The sequence below is a fragment of the Lepisosteus platostomus genome, chromosome 7, assembly GCF_059453375.1.
Source record: "Lepisosteus platostomus isolate fLepPlt1 chromosome 7, fLepPlt1.hap1, whole genome shotgun sequence".
In the NCBI taxonomy this organism is placed as follows: Eukaryota; Metazoa; Chordata; class Actinopteri; order Semionotiformes; family Lepisosteidae; genus Lepisosteus; species Lepisosteus platostomus.
The window spans coordinates 29,771,909-29,790,595 of record NC_142617.1 but is presented as its reverse complement, the minus strand read 5'-3'; the positions used below and the strand labels follow the sequence as shown (position 1 = coordinate 29,790,595).

Sequence of the window (18,687 nt, the reverse complement as noted above, 5' to 3'; positions counted from 1 at the left end):
TATGTATTACCCACAGGCTAGGATACCTGTGGCTAGTGGAACCACTGTGTACATAGCTTCATACTGCGAGAATTCCTGTTTAATAGGTATTTATGTGAAATACCTGCATATGAACTCATCGAGCAGACACTCAATACCACAAACTCAAAATAGGTTACAAGTATGCATCTTGTGTGAGTATTGGATTCAAAATTTCTATGATTAAAGAAAAACCCTTGATTTACTGTTTTAATTAAGAGATAAGATTCTTGTATTTCAAGTACATATGCTGTGGACAGTGGGATAGAAACAAGAGCTTTAAGCCTATCCTTAGAGAGCACCTCATTCTGCTAGACTCTGCTCTAGGGTTGATATTTAGCACCCTACCATGTACTAAATAAACACTTATCACCTATAAAATGGTAAATATAAGTATACATTATATATTACTGCATAAACATAAATATTTGAATATATAGATATTTTTATTTATTGTATATTGTTCTGTAGGCATATGCAGGCTGATTATTGTTTGTCATCTTTGAGAGCCACTCTGGCTGTGAATGGTGATATATTTGTTGAAGTGTGTTTGGACAGCCAAAGTCATTTAATTAGACAAACAGCACACAAACTCGGGGATATCTAACTAGATAACAGCTCCAGTGGAGTGGATAGTGGATTTTCCCTGGAAACTCCACAGTAGCTCAAACAGCAATGAACCAAGATAACATGGCAGGGGAGGAAAAACTCTACAGTATAGATAAAGATCATCTACTGTACATGTTCATCTTCAACACTGGGTTTCTTCTTGAAAAATAAAAATCTCAGGTTTGCACTGGGGCGCTGTAATGACTCAGACTAAATTTAGTTATTAGTCGAATAGGATTAGTTTTATATGAAAACAGTTTTACTCTTATAAACAGTTATATCTAGTGGATGCAAGGTGGTATGCAATATATTTGTAGTTTTGTGCAATGTTTTTTTTCCTTTAAATTATTGTCTATTTCTACTCTACTTAGTTGTTTATGAAAACAGTGGGGTAATTTTGGTCGGCCGGCCACTCCTGGGAAGGTTCACCACTGTTCCATGTTTTCGCCATTTGTGGATAATGGCTCTCACTGTGGTTCGCTGGAGTCCCAAAGCTTTAGAAATGGCTTTATAACCTTTTCCAGACTGATAAATCTCAATTACTCTGTTTCTCATTTGTTCCTGAATTTGTTTGGATTGCAGCATGATGTCTAGGTTTTGATGATCTTTTGGTCTACTTTACTTTGTCAGGCAGGTCCTATTTAAGTGTTTTCTTGATTGAGAACAGGTGTGGCAGTAATCAGGCCTGGGTGTGGCTAGAGAAATTGAACTCAGCTTTCCAAAGATGTGATAAACCACAGTTGATTTATGTTTTAACAGGGGGGGCAATCACTTTTTCACACAGGGCCATGTTTGGATTTTTTTTCCCCTTAATAATAAAAACCTTCATTTAAAAACTGCATTTTGTGTTTACTTGTGTTATCTTTGTCTAATATTTCAATTTGTTTGATGATCTGAAACATTTCAATGTGACAAACATGCAAAAAAAAAAAGAAATCAGGAAGGGGGCAAACACTTTTTCACACCACTTTATGTGCAGCACCTACCTGGATGATGTGATGGCATCCATAGTGTGCCAGTATGCTCACCACACATCAGCTTTCAGTGGAGAACAGTAGATGGGGATTATTAGGAGGCCATGATTGGTAAAGGCCAATGGGAAATCCAGGATTAATGGGCCTTCAAATTGAAAAGTATTCAGAGGGTCATAGATGGCAGGTTGCTGTGTGTGGATGTTGAATGGGGGACCGTTAACCTGCGTCTAATCAATGTGTATTGTCCAATTGACATGGGAGGAAGGGTGGAGCTACTCAAGGAACTCTCTCCCCTATTGTTATGTAGTACAGACATGATAGTTGGATGGAATTTTAATTATATCTTAAAGCACACAGACAAACAGTCTAGCTCTCTGAAAAAAATGGATTCCAGCTCAATGGCTCTGCAAAACTTAGTTAAAGACTTTAAATGCTCAGAGAAACATAAGAAGGTATCGTATGCATCTGTATGTATGTATGCATCTGCTATTATGTTATTACTGTTATTATGCTATAATGTATGCATCTGCTCACACCTGAAGAAGGCTCCACGGCCGAAACGTTGTGTTTTCTTTCTTCTTTTTTTTCAGCATGGAATAAACCTATTACTTGTTCCCTTGTTGAGGGATGTCTGTCTGTACTCAGAGTACCGCTCCCTCCCTCATGCATTTAAGGTGTAGACCTAGAAAAGACCTTTGATCGCCTAAACCGGCAGCACTTAACATCAGTACTTGAGCACATGAAGTTTGACCTCATCATGAGAAAATGGATTAACCTGCTGTACACAGGTAGCAACAGCAGAATAATGGTTAATGGCTATAGATCATGCCCCTTTGAAGTCTGTTCTGGTGGGTCAGGCAGGGCTGCCCATTATCCCCCTTGTTTTTCATTTTGGCTATGGAGCCCTTAGCCTGTGCCTTGCCTGGAAGTGGGGGAGGAGAGGTAAAGACATCTCTATACATGCATGACGTCACCCTGTTAATCAATGCCTAAGTTAGCAGAGCTTTGCAGTGCTGTGATCGGTTCTCTTTGCTTCCTCTGCATTAACAAATCCAAGAGTGAGATTTTTTATCAGAACTGGAGGGAGCCAAAAGAAGAACATGATCTCAGGCTGCAAGAGAAGAGAATTAAGGTCCTTGGGGTGTATTTTGGAGAAGAGATGGAAACAGTGAATTGGCAGAACAAACTGCCAATCTTAAATAAAAAACTGATGCAATGGAAGAACCGAGACCTCACCATGACAGGAAAGGTGCTGGTTATCAAAGTTGAGCTCTTCTAGCCTCTACCTTCCCAATCCCACACAGTGTTGCGGCAGTGCTGAGGAGATTGATGTTTCAATTTCTATGGGGTGGGAAGCAGGAAAGACTCAGGAGGGAATTAATGTACAGGCCGCCACCCTTATGGGGGAAGTCTGTCCCAGATATTGCTACGAAGCTGCTGTGCATTTTCCTGGCCGCTGTTCTGAGAGGCTTTGCGACAGCACCTGAAGCGCGTACCTGGACTTATTTTGCCAGGTTTTGGGTAGGTAGGGAGGTGTTCAGAGTGTCGGGTATCAGACCCAAGCTGGATGTTCCACTCTCTGACACATGCCCTGCAATTTATGGGACAGTTAAAAATGTTCTAAGATCTCACCCAATTGGCCATATTCTCTTCCGAGATGTCAGCATCCAAAAACTGGAAGACTCCGTTGCACCTCAGAATAATAGGCAGACCCCTGTGGGCATTTTAACATCAGCCCAAACAAGGAAGGTGTGGAAACACACATCCTCTAAGTTTCTGTGCAACATTGTCACAGAGACTTAGCCTGGAATGTTGTCCACCTGTGCTTACCGATGTGAACCTTCTTGTACTGCAGGGGTCTCACCTCCAGCCCTCGCTGTGTTAGGGTGGGCTGCGGTGAGGATGGGACTGTGACCCATCTCCTGTGGTCCTGCTTTTTTGCTGAGGGTTTCTGGGCCCAGTTTGAAGACTGGTTGCAAGCCCTTTCACCCCACTTTTCCCTGACCGCTGATTTCGTTATATACGGCATCACTCCTGTCAAACTTCCTTCTGACGTGTTTGACAGGATTCAGGCCATGGTGAACAGTGGGAAAGACGCCCTGTGGAGAGTGAGGAACATGGGGGTGTTCAAAGGGTTCAAGGTCCTAGTCAAGGTAGCAAGTAGCAGGTATCTGTGGAGAGAAGGGAGGGAGGAAGCAGAAAATCTGTGGAAAATAGAGGGCATAGGACTGTACCTTAAGAATCTGTGAAAAACATTATATATAAAAAAGTAAAAGTAAAGAATGGGATTTGCACCAGAACAAGATAAATTGTTGCTATGTAACTGTTACCGTGTCAAAACTTAATGAAATATGTTCATATATACTGTTTTAAGTATGTATATTAATGTAAAGCTTTCTATTTTGTGATTCTCTGTATTTATTTGTGAAAAGAAAAGAAAATTCTTAAAAAATCAGAAATCCGCAAGGGAGGTCAGAGTAACCAAGCAACACAGGATACACCCTGGACTGGAAGCACACACAGACACAAACATACACACTCACATGAGGACCAATTTTACAGAACATTTTTGAGTAGATAGCTGTATTAGTAGGAGGAGGCTACAAAGGAACAGATGAAAGTTAAAGATAAAGAAAAGAAACACAATGTTTCTGCTGCAGAGCCTTACTGCTATGCTTGAGACCTGAAGAAGGCTCCACAGCTGAAACATTTGTGTTTTTTCCTTTACCTTTCAGCATGGAATGAAAGTTTATCTGTTCCTTCAATTTTACAGAAGTCAGTTAACCTACCAGCATGGTTTTGGACTATGGGAGGAAATTGGAGTACCCAGAGGAAATCCACACAAATATAGGGAGAACATCCACAAGATAAGACCACAGGAATTGAATCCAGGGTCACATATATAAAATGAAAAATAAAACCAAAAATAGAGCATCAATTGTGAAAAACTGTATGTTTCATATTATTTTATTATAAACATTGTTTATTTTTAATACAGACTGTACTAGTATTTCTGTCTTAGATAGATAAATGTTAATAAATCAATATTGACAAAAGTAACTAGCAATACATATGAAAGACTTCAATTACACTAAATTATTTGAGAAGCATAGCAGGTATGCACACTTACCGATCCAACAAATTTTCCAAAAAGCTATCCAGATATCTTCATTAATGTATATGATGAATCAGAAATAAAGACTTATAACTACTGTATAAGATCCTTAATTGAAAATCAGTTATATAAGCACAGCTATAATATGCTTTACAGAGCTGATGAAAATGATGTGGGTTTTACTGCAATATTTCTATCATGGATTTATAATTTATATATGGTGAAATAGTGTGATGACTTTAAGAGTGTCAGCCTAGAGGGATGGTAAATTCCCTGACAAGTCTTAGAATTTTTAGATTCCTTTGCCTATACCAAGTTGACAGTGAGAGAAATCCAACACCTAAGATGGTGTATACGCATAGATACTGGAACAAGGAACAGCCCACCCTGCTCCAGACTATACTATGAGACATTAGGAGCACCTGCCATGGAGGAAGCTCTACATCTTCACGTAACAAGTGCTTTACTTTACAGTGGTCGCCAACCAGTCAATCGCAATTGACTAGTTGATCTTCCAGACACTGCCAGTCGATTGTGAAAAATCAGTCTACCGTTATGCTGCTTTTTTCATCATAGCTACTTCACTCTGAATCAGTGGTTTTTGGCTAGCTAAACAGGTAGCTATAAAAAAAGCTGTAACATTACACACTTCTAGCTAGATTATTATTTTTCCCAAACTCAGTGAAAAACAATGGCTGAGGAAGAGCCATCAAAAAAGGAGGCCAAGACTTTCAACTTTCACTTGGAATGGGAGGATGAGTTTTTATTCACCATGGTTAAGGACAAAAGTATATGCCTGATATTTCAAAAGAGGTAACTTGGAGCGCCATTACTCCACTATGGATCCAAAGTTTAAGGACACATATTCTCTGAAAAGTTCAATTCATTCAAAGAAAGTTGAGGAGATGAAAGCTTTGTTGAAGGCTCAGCAATTGTTTCTTACCAAACCGCAGGAACAGGGAAAAGCCAACGCCGAGGCATCCTTTCGTATTAGTTACCTTCTAGCAAAGCACCAAAAAAACATTTACGGATGGAGACTTGTTCAAAGAGGCGATGATGGTCACCGCCGATTCCTTATTCAGAGACTTTAAAAACAAAGATGAAATCAGAACAGCTATAAGTAATCACTCTGACACTCTGAGCTACAAATGTAGCAAGAAGAGTGGAGTCATTGTCGGAAGACATATCACAGCCGGTATTGAGAGATTTATCTCTTTGTGAATTCTTTTCTCTGCAATTTGACGAATCTGTGGATATGACTGACACGGCTCAACTTGTCTTGTTTGTTCGCATGGCGTTTATGGATGCGACTATTAATGAGGACTTTCTTACTCTTCTGCCTTTAAAGGAGAGGACAGGAGCTCTATACCGTGCATTCAAAACACAGAAAAATATCCCACTTCAGAAACTAGTGTCGATCACAACAGATGGAGCACTGGCAATGCGCAGTCTGAATGCTGGTTTCATTGCGCTTTGTAGGAAAGATCCAGCTTTCCCCTCTTTTGTCAATTATCACTGTGTCATTCATCAGAAAGTGCTAGCCAGCAAAGTACTGGATTTCTCACATGTGATGACTGTTGTAGTCAAAATTGTAAATTCGATTCGTGCAAAAGCTTTTCAGCACCGCCTGTTGAAGTCATTACTTGATGAGATTGACGCTGAATATGGAGATGTGATTCTAAATGCTGATGTGCACTGGTTAAGTCACGGGAAGGTGCTCCAGTGATTCATTGATTTGCTGCCGGAGATGATGACTTTTCAGAAGTCAAGGAATGAAAAATACAGGGAGTTGTCAGATGACACATGGCTGCTCGAGTTGGGATTTCTAACAGACTTAATTTCCAAACTGAATGTACTGAATTGTGAATTGCAGGGATAGGATAAGAGACGTGTTACACATGATCAGTGCTGTGAATACCTTCAAAGTAAAACTTGCACTGTGGACATCCCAGATAAACTGCCGGAATCTATCTCACTTCCAGAAATTTGCCAACATGCTGAGCAACATCTCAGACAAAGACTCGTTCCATCCTAAAGAATTCTGTATCCACCTGGACAGACTGGCAAAGGAGTTTAACAGGCGGTTTCAGGAGCTAAACCAGATAGAAGACATTGTCACGTTCATCTCAAACCCCTTTCTTGCCACTGAGATTGAGTATCTGTCAACAAAATTTAAACAGTGGAGTTGACATGGAAATAATTGACCTACAAAATGACCTTGAGATGAAAGCCAGGTCAAGAGACAAGGACTTTTGGGGGCTTGTGAGCAGTGAGAGGTATCCACTCCTTTCATCCTATGCACCTAAGGTAAAGGCCTTCTTCGGATCCAAAAATCTTTGTGAGATGCATCAAGTATCGCATTCGCCTAACTTGCCACTCGCACTCGCGTAACAGTTGATCACCTGACCGACTGCATTAGAATTGCTGTATCAAACTATACTCTGGACTACAAAGCACACTTGCGGATAGTGTACAGCTACAGGCATCTCACTGACTGTTAGTGCCATGATTGTCAGCACTTTGCAGCACCTTAATGAAGTAAGTAAACAGTGATATTTCATGTAATTGTAGCTATAATAAGGTGGGAATAAGCTAAATGCACTTTTTTATTCTGGATAGCCTAGGTCCGGCATATATGATGGTAGATCTTTTGATTTCAAAAGGTGATCTTATGCCTAAAAAGGTTGGTGACCGCTGCTTTAAAGCAGAAGCAACAAGTGGAGATAAGTTTCACATAACAAGCACTTTAAGTAAAAGGCTTTTACTTAAACTTTATTTTATATAGCGCCTTTAAAGGTGGCTTCTTGAAGCGCTTAATAAGAATAGGAAGAATAAGAAGCAGCTGAATCACAGAAGCACCTGAGCTAAGGAAATAGTATTGCGTGAGAGAAAGCTGATACATATTAAACACTGTGCTATTTAAAGCTTAAAGAAGGAAATGAACCGCTGCAAGATCTGAAGTTCTGAGATCAGAGAAACTAAGAACAGATCTGAGTTGGAAACAGTGGTGTATCTGAGAGCTTAAAATGGAGTCTTATTGTATTTTTGTTGTAAATTGCAAGACCACGAAAGGATTGAAACTAAATGCCAACATTTAACTGAAGGAGGATCCTGAGTATTAAACAAACCTGGAAAGGAATGCTAGAATGTTATTTTTCTTTCTGACTTTTGTTTGAAACAGCATTTTTGGAGAAAGAATCATACTGGTAGCTGCCTCTAGTATGTAAGTATGGAAATAAAGTCAGAAGCTCACACCAAGAGCTAGGTTTACTAGCTTATTTTATTTTTGCACATTTGATTATTCACTATAAACCATATGACTGTGTTTGGTGTGTCTATCGTGCCCTGTCTATAACTGGTGCCATTTAGATGTCCGCATCCCCCTGTGGCATCACAATAGATAGCCCAAAGTGTTGTAATTTACCAACACAACTCATTCATTTGATTTTCCATGCAATAATTTCTGTATCATGTATGATGAAAGGTCTGACAACAATATGTTTTCCATCACATATAGTAATATTCAGCTAGTTGCAGTAATGATCTTTTATTTTTTATTATGATTTCTCCATATTACTTTTTTGTAATAGAAGTAGAAAGGTATTTGTTTCTTTCTGTTACAACATCACCCCTTAAAGTCAGTAAATGTCCTAGGCTCACATTTATCAGAAACAAAGTTAGCTAAAGTATAAAAAGCAAATAAAATATTGTTTTAAACAATGGCAAATTTTAAAATTGTAACAAATTAATGCCAAAGTTGACATTTTCGAAAACATCTGACACAAAATTGAAGCATGTGAGGGTTTGCCATCATGGCTGGGAAGAGTGAACTCTGGATAATGGAATGCTTGTAATTTTTCTGCATCTACCTGCAGTTCTTTGTGATTTCACAGCACGGTGGAAAACCATTTTGTTTCTTGCAACCTTGCATTTTAATCTTCTGTTACTCACAGGCGAGTTTGCCATCAAAGCTAGACAAAGCAATGGCGAAGGCCTGTACAGCACACATGGGGTAGTTATAGTCCAGTGTAAAAGCATCATCTGCCACTCGTCCAAATTGCATCACTATATAGTCAACTGTTTCGAGAGAGGGAGACAGAGAAAATACTGGTTAAGCATCAGTCATCTTATTATTCTCCATCTTCAGTAACTTAAAAAAGAGAAACTAAATTATAACTTATTGCAAACTCAAGAAAAGCAAACATTTACAACCACAACATTAAACAACTACTCATTTGTAAAACAAAAAGTGTTTTTCCCCAAGGCCTAGGACAACATTAAGTTAAAAATTCTATATTGCTACTAATTCCATCTGAACCCTGTCTTTTGTGACATTTTTTCCTCTGGGAATTGGAAAAGAGGGGAGGGGAGATAAATTCTTGCCTTAGGTTTAATTAAGAAATATTTTTTTTTTCTTAAGATTTTCTTTCCAGACTTTCTAAATTCATACTATTATACCAAAGCATTAAACAAATATTGTTGATTTGGACATTCTCAACAAAAGCAAACTTGAGGTGAAGAACAGGGAGAGACAACTCACCATCCTTGCTGTGGACAATTTGGAAGTTCTTGACGGAGGCATGGGTTACTCGTCCAGAGAAATTGAGCACGTAGGACTGTGTCTCATCATTCCACACCGGTGTTTTGTTGTGAAGCTCAATCAGGTTGTCCATGTTCTTATTTTGGTAGCGAATGAGCAGTCCATCATTTTCCTATGTGCATATTCGAAAGAGAAGATTAGTTACAATTGCAGCCAAGATAGCACAGAGTCACTAATGCCATGGTCATGAAAACTCATCTGAATTTATTTCCTTTACCTTCTGTACAGGCTACACTGTAAATTTGGAACAACTGTATTACAATTAGCATTTACCTGAATATGCATTATGACATTGCATTTCTATATTTGCATATAGAGAAAAGCTTGTTTCACTGAAAAATTAACATCACTGCCCGCTATACTCCAGTCTTGCCACAAGGGGACAATATGTCCAAGAATATGCAGTGTATATATGCTTTATATTACTAAGTTCAAAAGCATTAAGAGAAACACTTAATTAGAACAATTAGAAAATATTCTAAAATTAATAAATTAACAAAAATATCAGATCAGGAATTAGGAAATTAAATTCCTGAACGAATATTTTTATTTATGAATTTGAGAATACTATATGTGTAATCAAAAACAATTATTAAATATTAAATATTTTTGCCTTTTCTAAGGTTGCTTGATACTCATAGATTTTACCCCCTTTTCTTTTAGAAATGATTTCATCATATGAAAGCATAGTTAAACAGTAGTTAAAGCAGGGGTTTAGGGTTTCTTACATTTCGTGGTCGAATTGGTACTCGCTCGCTGTCCTCATTCATTCCAGGGATTATAACTGTCATCTTTCTGGGGCCTTTAAATCCCAGTACATTTGTCTCCTGAAATGTTAGAAACAAGATATTTTTATTACTAAATGCCTGATTTTCTTCAGTTCTTTAAAAATGGCTATTGAAAGAATTATTTAATTTCAGTTCTTATCAATTATTTTCTTCACATATATTAAATTCAGACATTTTAAAGCTTCTTGTACAACAAAGATTTACATGTTTCAAAGCAGTTGTGAATTCCTACTTACATAAATGATGGCAGCAAGTTCCTGACGGGCATTGGATAAATCAGAGCTGGCTCTCTCAGGGTTTACTCCATTATCGAACACTGTAAATTTGGTTCCCATTAAATTGGACCTGGGAAATAAAGTAGAAAATGTAAATCTAAGTAAATGGAATATTGAGTTCTGCTAGAAACATATTGGGAAATGTCTGGAACTTCTTAATTTATTGTACTATATATTGAATATTTAGTTATATGCATAGATCAGAACAACACAGAGCCCTCTAAGCTTGAGCTTCTTGGCAAAGGGAAACAACTGTTTATTCAAAATGTCCTGGCACATGTTGGAGTTTGATTCCTCCTACCTTAACTAGGCTTCCAGGACTAGTAGAGACAAAACATCTCCAGAAAGCTTATCAACTATCATATTAACTCAGTGGGACTAAATGTTTCTCAACACGAGCTTCACCTCTTTATGCCAAACATAATATTCATGATAGTTTGCAAAACTGCTTAATTTTCATATAATATAAGGAAGATTTTTTTTTATTTGGATGTAGTGTAACAAAATATAGTTGTCTCTTTGTGGTGCTTCAGTAGTGGCTTCCTCCTTGCAAACACCTATAAATATCATATTTGTGCAGGGAATGTCAAATAGTAGGTTTCTGACACTTCCTTAAGATGTCAATTGGAACATGAGAAAGTTCATCTGTCTGGCATCATATTATCATGGCTTTGTCTCCAGACTCACAGCTGTTGCTTCCCTGTACTCGCCTCCCTTGCAAAAAAGCCCCATTGTAGTGAGATGAGAATGGCTAATTTGCATTCAAACAACTGTGTGCTGCCCTGTTGGTGTTATTCTACCTGGACCCAGAATATCCTTTCATCCTACTTGAGCCATGCTCTTACTTGTGCTGAGAAAGACTATTCATAACACAGTGCAAGTTCCAAACTGTCCTCCACTTTTGTCCCTGTCCCTAAAGCCTTTCACCTTATGCTTCCTTATGCTGGCTGCTTAACTTAAGGAAGGCTAAGGGTCAGATGGCTAGAGTTGCAGCAGAGTTTTGTCTTCACTCAGGGGTACTGTTCTGGGAAGTGAAAGCCGAATGTAGATGCCCTTTCCTACCTGCCGTATGCACAGAAGCTATGCCAATATAGCCCTTTTTTTGAGGAACAGGACAATAATGGTACTCAGCAGGAGCAGGCTCAGCAATGCCACCTGGACTGCCAGGGTTGGGCTGACAGCTGTGTCACTAAAGAACTGGAGGAAACGTACACAGAACTCTGAGGGGGGACAGTTCTCTACTGGAGGGTAGACAGGTGATCTGATTGACAATGAACTGTCCTGCCATGCCAAAGTCCTCTGGAGCCAATGGGGCACGATGATGTTGTTGGTAGCTCCTGTACTAGAGTTTGCGGATCCAGCTGGGAACCTCCAGAGCTTGGATGTACAACCAGCGCACAGCCTGCCTAGGACTGGTTTTAGGGAGGTGAAGATTCTTGTGTGCCTCTGAGAGTGGTTGTACTAGGGCCAGGACTGAAGGCATGTGGAATAGAAGAACAGATCATTGACCAGAATCCAAAACTTGAGTAGCCTGTCTGTGGGGAAGTGTGCCAGTGTCTGTGTATCCATAAGGTGGAGTTCTTCAAACAGAAGCTTGCTATGTAGCTCAACACTCTCACTGCCACTGACCAGAAAGACTGGGACAGACATATGTCCCTGGTACTTTGTGCCTAGTGGACTGTATCTAGGAATCCAGAGGAATTGGATGTCACTTCAGTGACATTCATGCTGCAGGGACCTGGTGAGGGTCTACAGGCCAGCTACAATTGTCACTCTCCAAAACTCTCACCATCCTGGGAGTGCCTCTGAACTGAGTGAAACTGAGTATGGTCTGCTATTAGACATAGTTCATGGGCGTGGCTCAGGCATCAAGACCTAGTGGTGGTGCTGCACAGGTTATTGGCTAGCTCTTTGATATGTGACAGCCAACTCTCTGGATTTGTACATGCCAGATGAGGTGTCAGGTGTCAGGTCCAAAGGCTCTCAGATTTAGGTTCCCCCAGTCAGTATATTTAAGCCTGTCATAAGTGGAGCCATGAGGAAGTTAGCTGGGACTTCAGTGCTTTATGGGTTAGTCTTGGAGTGAGTGGATGTGTCAGTGAAATAGGGACCTCAATTTTCCAATGAAATTTTCTCCATCACGAGACATGTCTGTAGGGTCTACAGATATCAGGTAGTTGGATGTTTTGCTTTTCTTGCGTTTTCGCCCAGCCAGGAGGAAGACCTGTGGAGAAGGAACAGACCCCTGGTGAAAATGAAAAAAATTCAGCTTAAAGACATATGTGTCATTGATATACTGTTGTCACATTAAACATAACTGCTTCATGCAAGTTCTCAAATCCAATCCATTATATTTCACTATTAATTAATTTAATGTAATCAATAAATTACTGGTTTTAAATACAATATTAAGAAGCAGCAGAACAGATAAACTGAGAACCATTGTAAGGAAAAATAATGTAAACATATCAATTAAAGTGTTTTTAACACACACACACACATTCTAGTTTCCTTTTAGATCACCTTTCTGAAAACATACCCCAACTTCATACAATATGTTAATTACCCTGCAGTTACATGTTCTTCTTGTAAACACAATCAGCCTTCATTGTAGGATTTCTTAAAAAATAATTGTATTCAAATCCAGCTTTCCCTGCTCCTGTCTGCAGTGGATCCCAGTTGTTCATCTACAATTGAGATACATATGCTGTACCTCATTATAGCCGCTCGATGTTCTTGCAAACACCTGAATGGTTTAAAGGGTTTAATGTGTCATCTGGCCAGGATCATACACCCTTCAATTGCAATTGAGAGATTTTAAATATGAGTAGAAATGTGAAGGACACAGAGCCTAGTTCTAAAGTGAAACAGAAACACAAATAGAGAAAGTATAGCGACAGTTTCTTGAATTTTGGTTTCACATGCACAATTGTGGACACTGAAAAATGTCCTCAGTGTGTTGTCTGCCTTAAAGTATTGGCTGCTGAGAGCATGCTTCCCAATAAATTGAAACGTCATTTGGAAACCGTTCACAGCAGTTTGATAAGTAAGCCTTGTGAGTATTTTTCGCGCAAGTTAAATGAATGAACAGAAAGCTGCTTTTTGTAACCAAATTACAGTCCACAGCAAAGTTCTTCTTTCATACAAAGTTGCATACCGAGTGGCACAATGCAAAAAAACTCATACTATTGGAGTACCAAGGAATAAGCAACAGAGTTCTGTGAATTCTCCCTCCCTTTGCAATTCCCTGCCTTTGTGAGGCTGGGTTTTCAGCACTTGCGGTTATCAAATCCAAGTTCAGATCAAGAGTCAATGTGGAGAAGGAGATGCACGTTGGCATTTCGAAAATACTACCCAGTATTTTTGGTGAATTATGTTAACATAATTTATTAAACAAGCCCACCTACCCATTAAGAGGCACAAACAAAAAGACATTGTATTTCTCCCCCTTCTAAAAAACATTTATGTTAAAATTTTACTTTTTCTAAGTCATTTTTTTTGCATTTTACAAAGATGTTGACTATTTTTTATTTTTTTTCCAAATTGTTTTCACATTCAAATAATTTCAATAAAATGTGTTGTCAAGTATTTTTACTATTTTGATCAAGCCTTCTGGTTTTGAAAATGATTAAAAATAATAAAAATTGGATCAACTTTGTTTATATTTTGACCCATCATTTCTTTTCAAATTTACCATCTTTTGTAAAATATCACATTGCCATCGAACTTATTTTTGACACATGGGAGGCATGTGGAAAATTTGACAGGTCAAGGGAGGCATGGACGCAAAAAGTTTGGGAAGCCCTGCTTTACCAATTTGATTCACCAGTTAGAGTGGGTCCATCGTACTGTGAGGGAACCTGCGCCAAAATGAGTGGATTGAAGAAGCAGAAAGTTGACAGTGAATGCAGAGTGTTCAGCAAAGAATGGTCTGCAAAATACTTTTTCACAGAGGTTGGAACAAAGGCTATATGTTTAATTTGTAAGGAAAGTGTCACAGTGTTCAAAGCATACAATCTCAGTTAGCATTTTACTCCCAAACATGCTAACTATGCTAGCAATCTGCCATGCGAGCAGTGGGCTGATAGAGCTTCTAAACTAGCCACTAGTTTACAGGCTCAGCAAAATGTATTTTTCCGCCCTTCTACTATCCAAGAGGCAAGCACAAAGGCAAGCTACCTGCCTGCATATAAAATTGCTCAACAAAGCAAGCCACTCTCTGAAGGGGAGATTTTGAATGAGTGTATGATAGAAACCACAGATATTCTTTCTCCAGAGAGCAAGAGAAAATTTGAGAAAATAAGTTTATCACACAGAACAGTTACCAGTTGGGTTGAGGTAATCGGTGAAGACTGGACTTGCGAGTGGAACTTAAAGTTTTATTTGTTAATATTTAAATTATTATTTTTATTTATTATTTATTGATAATCTTGAATTTATAAGCCCATGTTGGATTTTAAACTTAAATAGGGCATCTGTAACAGCAGCCTGAAGTGGCCCGCTATACAATTTCAAACTTTTATGTGGCCCTTGTTTGCCCGCCCTTGATCTAGTTAATCAAATAATTACCACCCAGTGTGTCTGGTCCTTTACTGGTTTCTAGAGGCAGATGGGCTGTTAGGACAGTCTCCTCAATGACTAGCCTGACACATATCCCTTCTTGTTTCTATTTTGAGCTATACCATACCTTCTTTTCATTGTCGAGATGCAGATAGTAGGTTGGGTACAGGCCCCTGTCCATGCCCTTTTTGTCACGGGTGACTCTACACTTGATAGTGACGCCCTGGGGTGCAGGCTGTAGCACAAACTGTTCTAGGTTCTCCACCTCGATTTCTGGTGATGGAGGCCTCTCCTCCTCCTAATAACATATTACACCAGAGTGAATGTCATGTCAAGGAATAATATCCTGCTCTTTCCATATTACAGCTTAACAAGCTAGACTATTGGAAGGTTTCATAATAAATAAAAATACAAAAAGTAACATTAAATTTTACATGCAATACAGTATAGAGTAGGGGCAAATTTAACATCTGCAAACTGACTTATTTGCGATTCAGTTTGCCCATCAGAGTCTTGCATGAAAGAAGAGCGGAGCAGGATGAAACCTAGCTGAAGATTGTTAACTGCAACTTTCAAATGAGCAGTGCAGCAGACAAGAATCATGAGATAGCCAGCAGCTATATCACCCTGCAACTTGCAACTGGAAACCCACTGAAGCTAAGCAGGTGTGAGCCTGGTCAGTACCGGAATGAGAGACCTCCTGGAAAGAAACGGAGGTTGCTGCTGGAAGAGGTGTTAGTGGGGCCAGCAGGGGGTGCTCACCCTGCGGTCCATATGGGTCCTAATGCCCCTGTATAGGGAAGGGGACACTATACTTTAAAAAGGCGATGTCCTTTGGGTGAGACGTAAAACCCAAGTCCTGACTCTCTGTGGTCATTAAAAATCCCAGGGCATTTCTAGAAAAGAGTAGGGGTGTAATTTCCCATTGGCCTTTACCAATCATGGCCTCCTAATAATCACCATCTATAATAAACTTCATTTTATATAACGCCTTTAAAGGTGACTTCTCAAAGCGCTTTACAGGATGAAAATAACAATAAATAAGAAGAATACAGCAATAAATAAGATACACAATAAATACACAAGATAAGACACAATTACAATATATAGAGGAGACCGTGGATGGAGGTATTAAGAAGAGCAGAGGGGTGAAGAATGGAACCAGTTAAGTAAAGGCTTTTCTGAAGAAGAGGGTTTTGAGTCTGGATTTGAAGGAGTTTAGAGAACGTGACTCTCTGATATCCTTGGACAAAGAGTTCCGGAGCTTGGGGGCATAACAGGAGAAGGCCCTTTCACCCATACAATGTAGACGGGCTTGGGGGACAGTAAGGAGGGCAGAATTTGAAGAGTGGAGGTTGCGAGGTAGGGAGTAGGGCGATAATAGTTCAGACAGGTACTGAGGTGCCAAGCCATGCAGAGCCTTATAGGTGAGTATAATTGGCTTCATTACTCTGTTCTCCTCCCCACTGATGGATGCATTACCTGTAAAGCGCTTTGAGTGGAGTGCCAAGAAAAGCACTATATAAGTGTAAGCAATTATTATTATTATTATTATAAGTAAGCCTCACACTGCCCCCTGTCCAAGTACCCTCTATCCAACATCAGCATCTCATTATATCCATCATATCCATCATCATAACATCAGCATGTTGTTTATTTCTACTGATAACTATAAATTAGTGTTTACTGTTGTTTCTTTAAGTTAATCAATGTTATTTAATTTAAAGCCAATGTATTATTATTTTAATTATTTTATTAGAGAAGGTTACTTGTATCTTGTAACTGTGCATACTATACATATATAGTACATTATTGAACAGTATAGGAGTGGACTAGCTTATATGTGAATTTGGCCGTTCACAGAGTTTCTCTGTAGAGAACTCTCACAAATGTCGAGACTCAACTGTATTTACTTTTTATTGTATGTTTTGCTTGTTATTTATATTTGTGTTTCCTTCACTGATACCATGCTACTGGTAATATTTATGTTTAGACCATAATTTTCTAATGTTAAATAACTATTGGTTATTTAAGATATAATATAATTAAGATATAATTGTAATGATTTTTTTTGGATAAAATACTTATTTTGATTGGCAAATGATTTTATCAGAATCAGAACAGAAATACTTAATGTATGTAAAACAACAGTCAGCAAGGAAGATATAAATAACAGAGATGCTGTCTGCTGGTACACTGTCACAGCCCATGAACCTGCCTTCTTTTTTTTGCCTTTGCCCTTCTTTTTGGTCTTCCGGGTCACCTCTGAGCTCTCTTCTTCACTCTTGTCCTCCTCTTTTGCAGAACCTGTTCGGACAGAGTGCAAGAAACGAATTATCTGAACATTGTGAAGAAATCAATACAGGAATTTACAAAGAAAACTTCCTAAAATTCAAATGGATAAATGGAAAACATCATAACAGATATCAGAATATTTCAGTGAACTAAGAAGTTTGTTATAAAAATGACATTTTTATTCTCGTGACTTCCACCACAGTCAAGCAGCCTGCAGTAGTAATAATAATTAATAATTGCTTACACTTTTATAGCACTTTTCTGGACACTCCACTCAAAGCGCTTTACAGGTAATGGGGATTCCCATCCACCACCACCAATGTGCAGCATCCACCTGTCACGCCCGACATCCCTCCCTAGAGGGCGCTCCACTGCTCTCATTATTGTTCGTGTCATTTAGTTCTCCAGGTGTACCCTTTTAGTGTTATTATTTAAAGACCAGCTCCTCCAGTCCTCGGGGCTCATCACTAGGGTAAGATGTCACGAGGCCCGCCTAGCACCAGGAAACCCTACGTCCGTCTCCTGAGGGCATAGGCCTCATCCCCGACACCTCCCGCTTCCTGAGCCCGGGGTCTGGAGGATTTCGCCCCGTCACCCTTGGACCTCCATGTTTCGTTTGTCCGTGTGCTCCCCCCTCCCGGGGATTTTAACTTTGTCGCGCTCCAGGATGGATTTCCAGTGTATGGACTTTCGGACCGTGCTTTGACCTGCCCTTGGACCCGTTTGGATTTGGATGCCGTTTTGTCTTCCCTGTACACTGTCTCACAGACTGTCACTATTATTTTGTGCACTATTAAACCCCTGTGTGTTCCTTTTTACCACGCCTCCTGTTTACTCCAGCTCTTACCGCATCGCATAGGGTCTTCTACAAGATCTGAAACGGATTCCAGTCCGTGTCCGTTACACCACCTGGATGTAGGGTGTTTCAATTGCTTGCCATGTGCCTGCAAGCCGTGAACTTGTGTTGACAATGAGAGCCACATCACTCCTACAGTCTATTTAGTTTCAAATTGCTTAGAAGCCAATTTTCTGTGAAACACATAAAATAAAAAAAACCTACATTATTTTTAATTGAGAGACACATAACTCACCTTTCTTTTTTCCTTTCTTGTCCTTGGGATCTCCTCCTGCCTGGAACATAGAGGCTGGATTGGCAGTGGCTTTCTTCTTCATTTTGCTTGGTTTGCTTTCAGACTCGCTGTCATCATCATCTGATTTGGTCTCTGCTGTAGAATAAAGACATTCACTTCATAATTCACTTATTCACTTGATTATGAAACCCTCCACACCAAAAAACAGATTGCTACAGTAGGTGGCACTTATGGTGCATTAGATGTTATTGAAAAGGTAGCGAGAACTGCGGTAATAATTGATGTATGGGTATTTGTATTACTCCATGGAATTCTCTGTAACGTTCATCTTACTCATTTTTTTTACTTTGTTCGATCTAACT

General features: G+C 39.3%; 1 protein-coding gene and 1 long non-coding RNA gene across 8 annotated transcripts in view; one reads left to right on the top strand and one right to left on the bottom strand.

Annotated features, from left to right (window-relative positions):
* The window catches only part of LOC148658504 (uncharacterized), a 340,797-nt gene that overhangs the window by 199,043 nt on the left and 123,067 nt on the right, over window positions 1-18,687 (top strand). The window lies entirely within an intron of this gene.
* The window catches only part of tulp1a (TUB like protein 1a), a 53,660-nt gene continuing 39,525 nt past the window's right edge, over window positions 4,553-18,687 (bottom strand). For 6 of the 7 annotated variants that reach the window (XM_088639780.1, XM_088639783.1, XM_088639784.1 and 3 more), the window contains 8 exons: window positions 18,326-18,460; window positions 17,158-17,246; window positions 15,067-15,237; window positions 12,491-12,603; window positions 10,341-10,449; window positions 10,045-10,143; window positions 9,257-9,428; window positions 4,553-8,793 (listed from right to left, as the gene is read on the bottom strand). In XM_088639780.1, the coding sequence (XP_088495906.1) occupies window positions 8,660-8,793; window positions 9,257-9,428; window positions 10,045-10,143; window positions 10,341-10,449; window positions 12,491-12,603; window positions 15,067-15,237; window positions 17,158-17,246; window positions 18,326-18,460 (1,022 nt within the window). In that variant the 3' untranslated portion in view covers window positions 4,553-8,659. The remainder of the gene's footprint in view (window positions 8,794-9,256; window positions 9,429-10,044; window positions 10,144-10,340; window positions 10,450-12,490; window positions 12,604-15,066; window positions 15,238-17,157; window positions 17,247-18,325; window positions 18,461-18,687) is intronic. The other variant, XM_088639782.1, reaches the window with a different exon arrangement.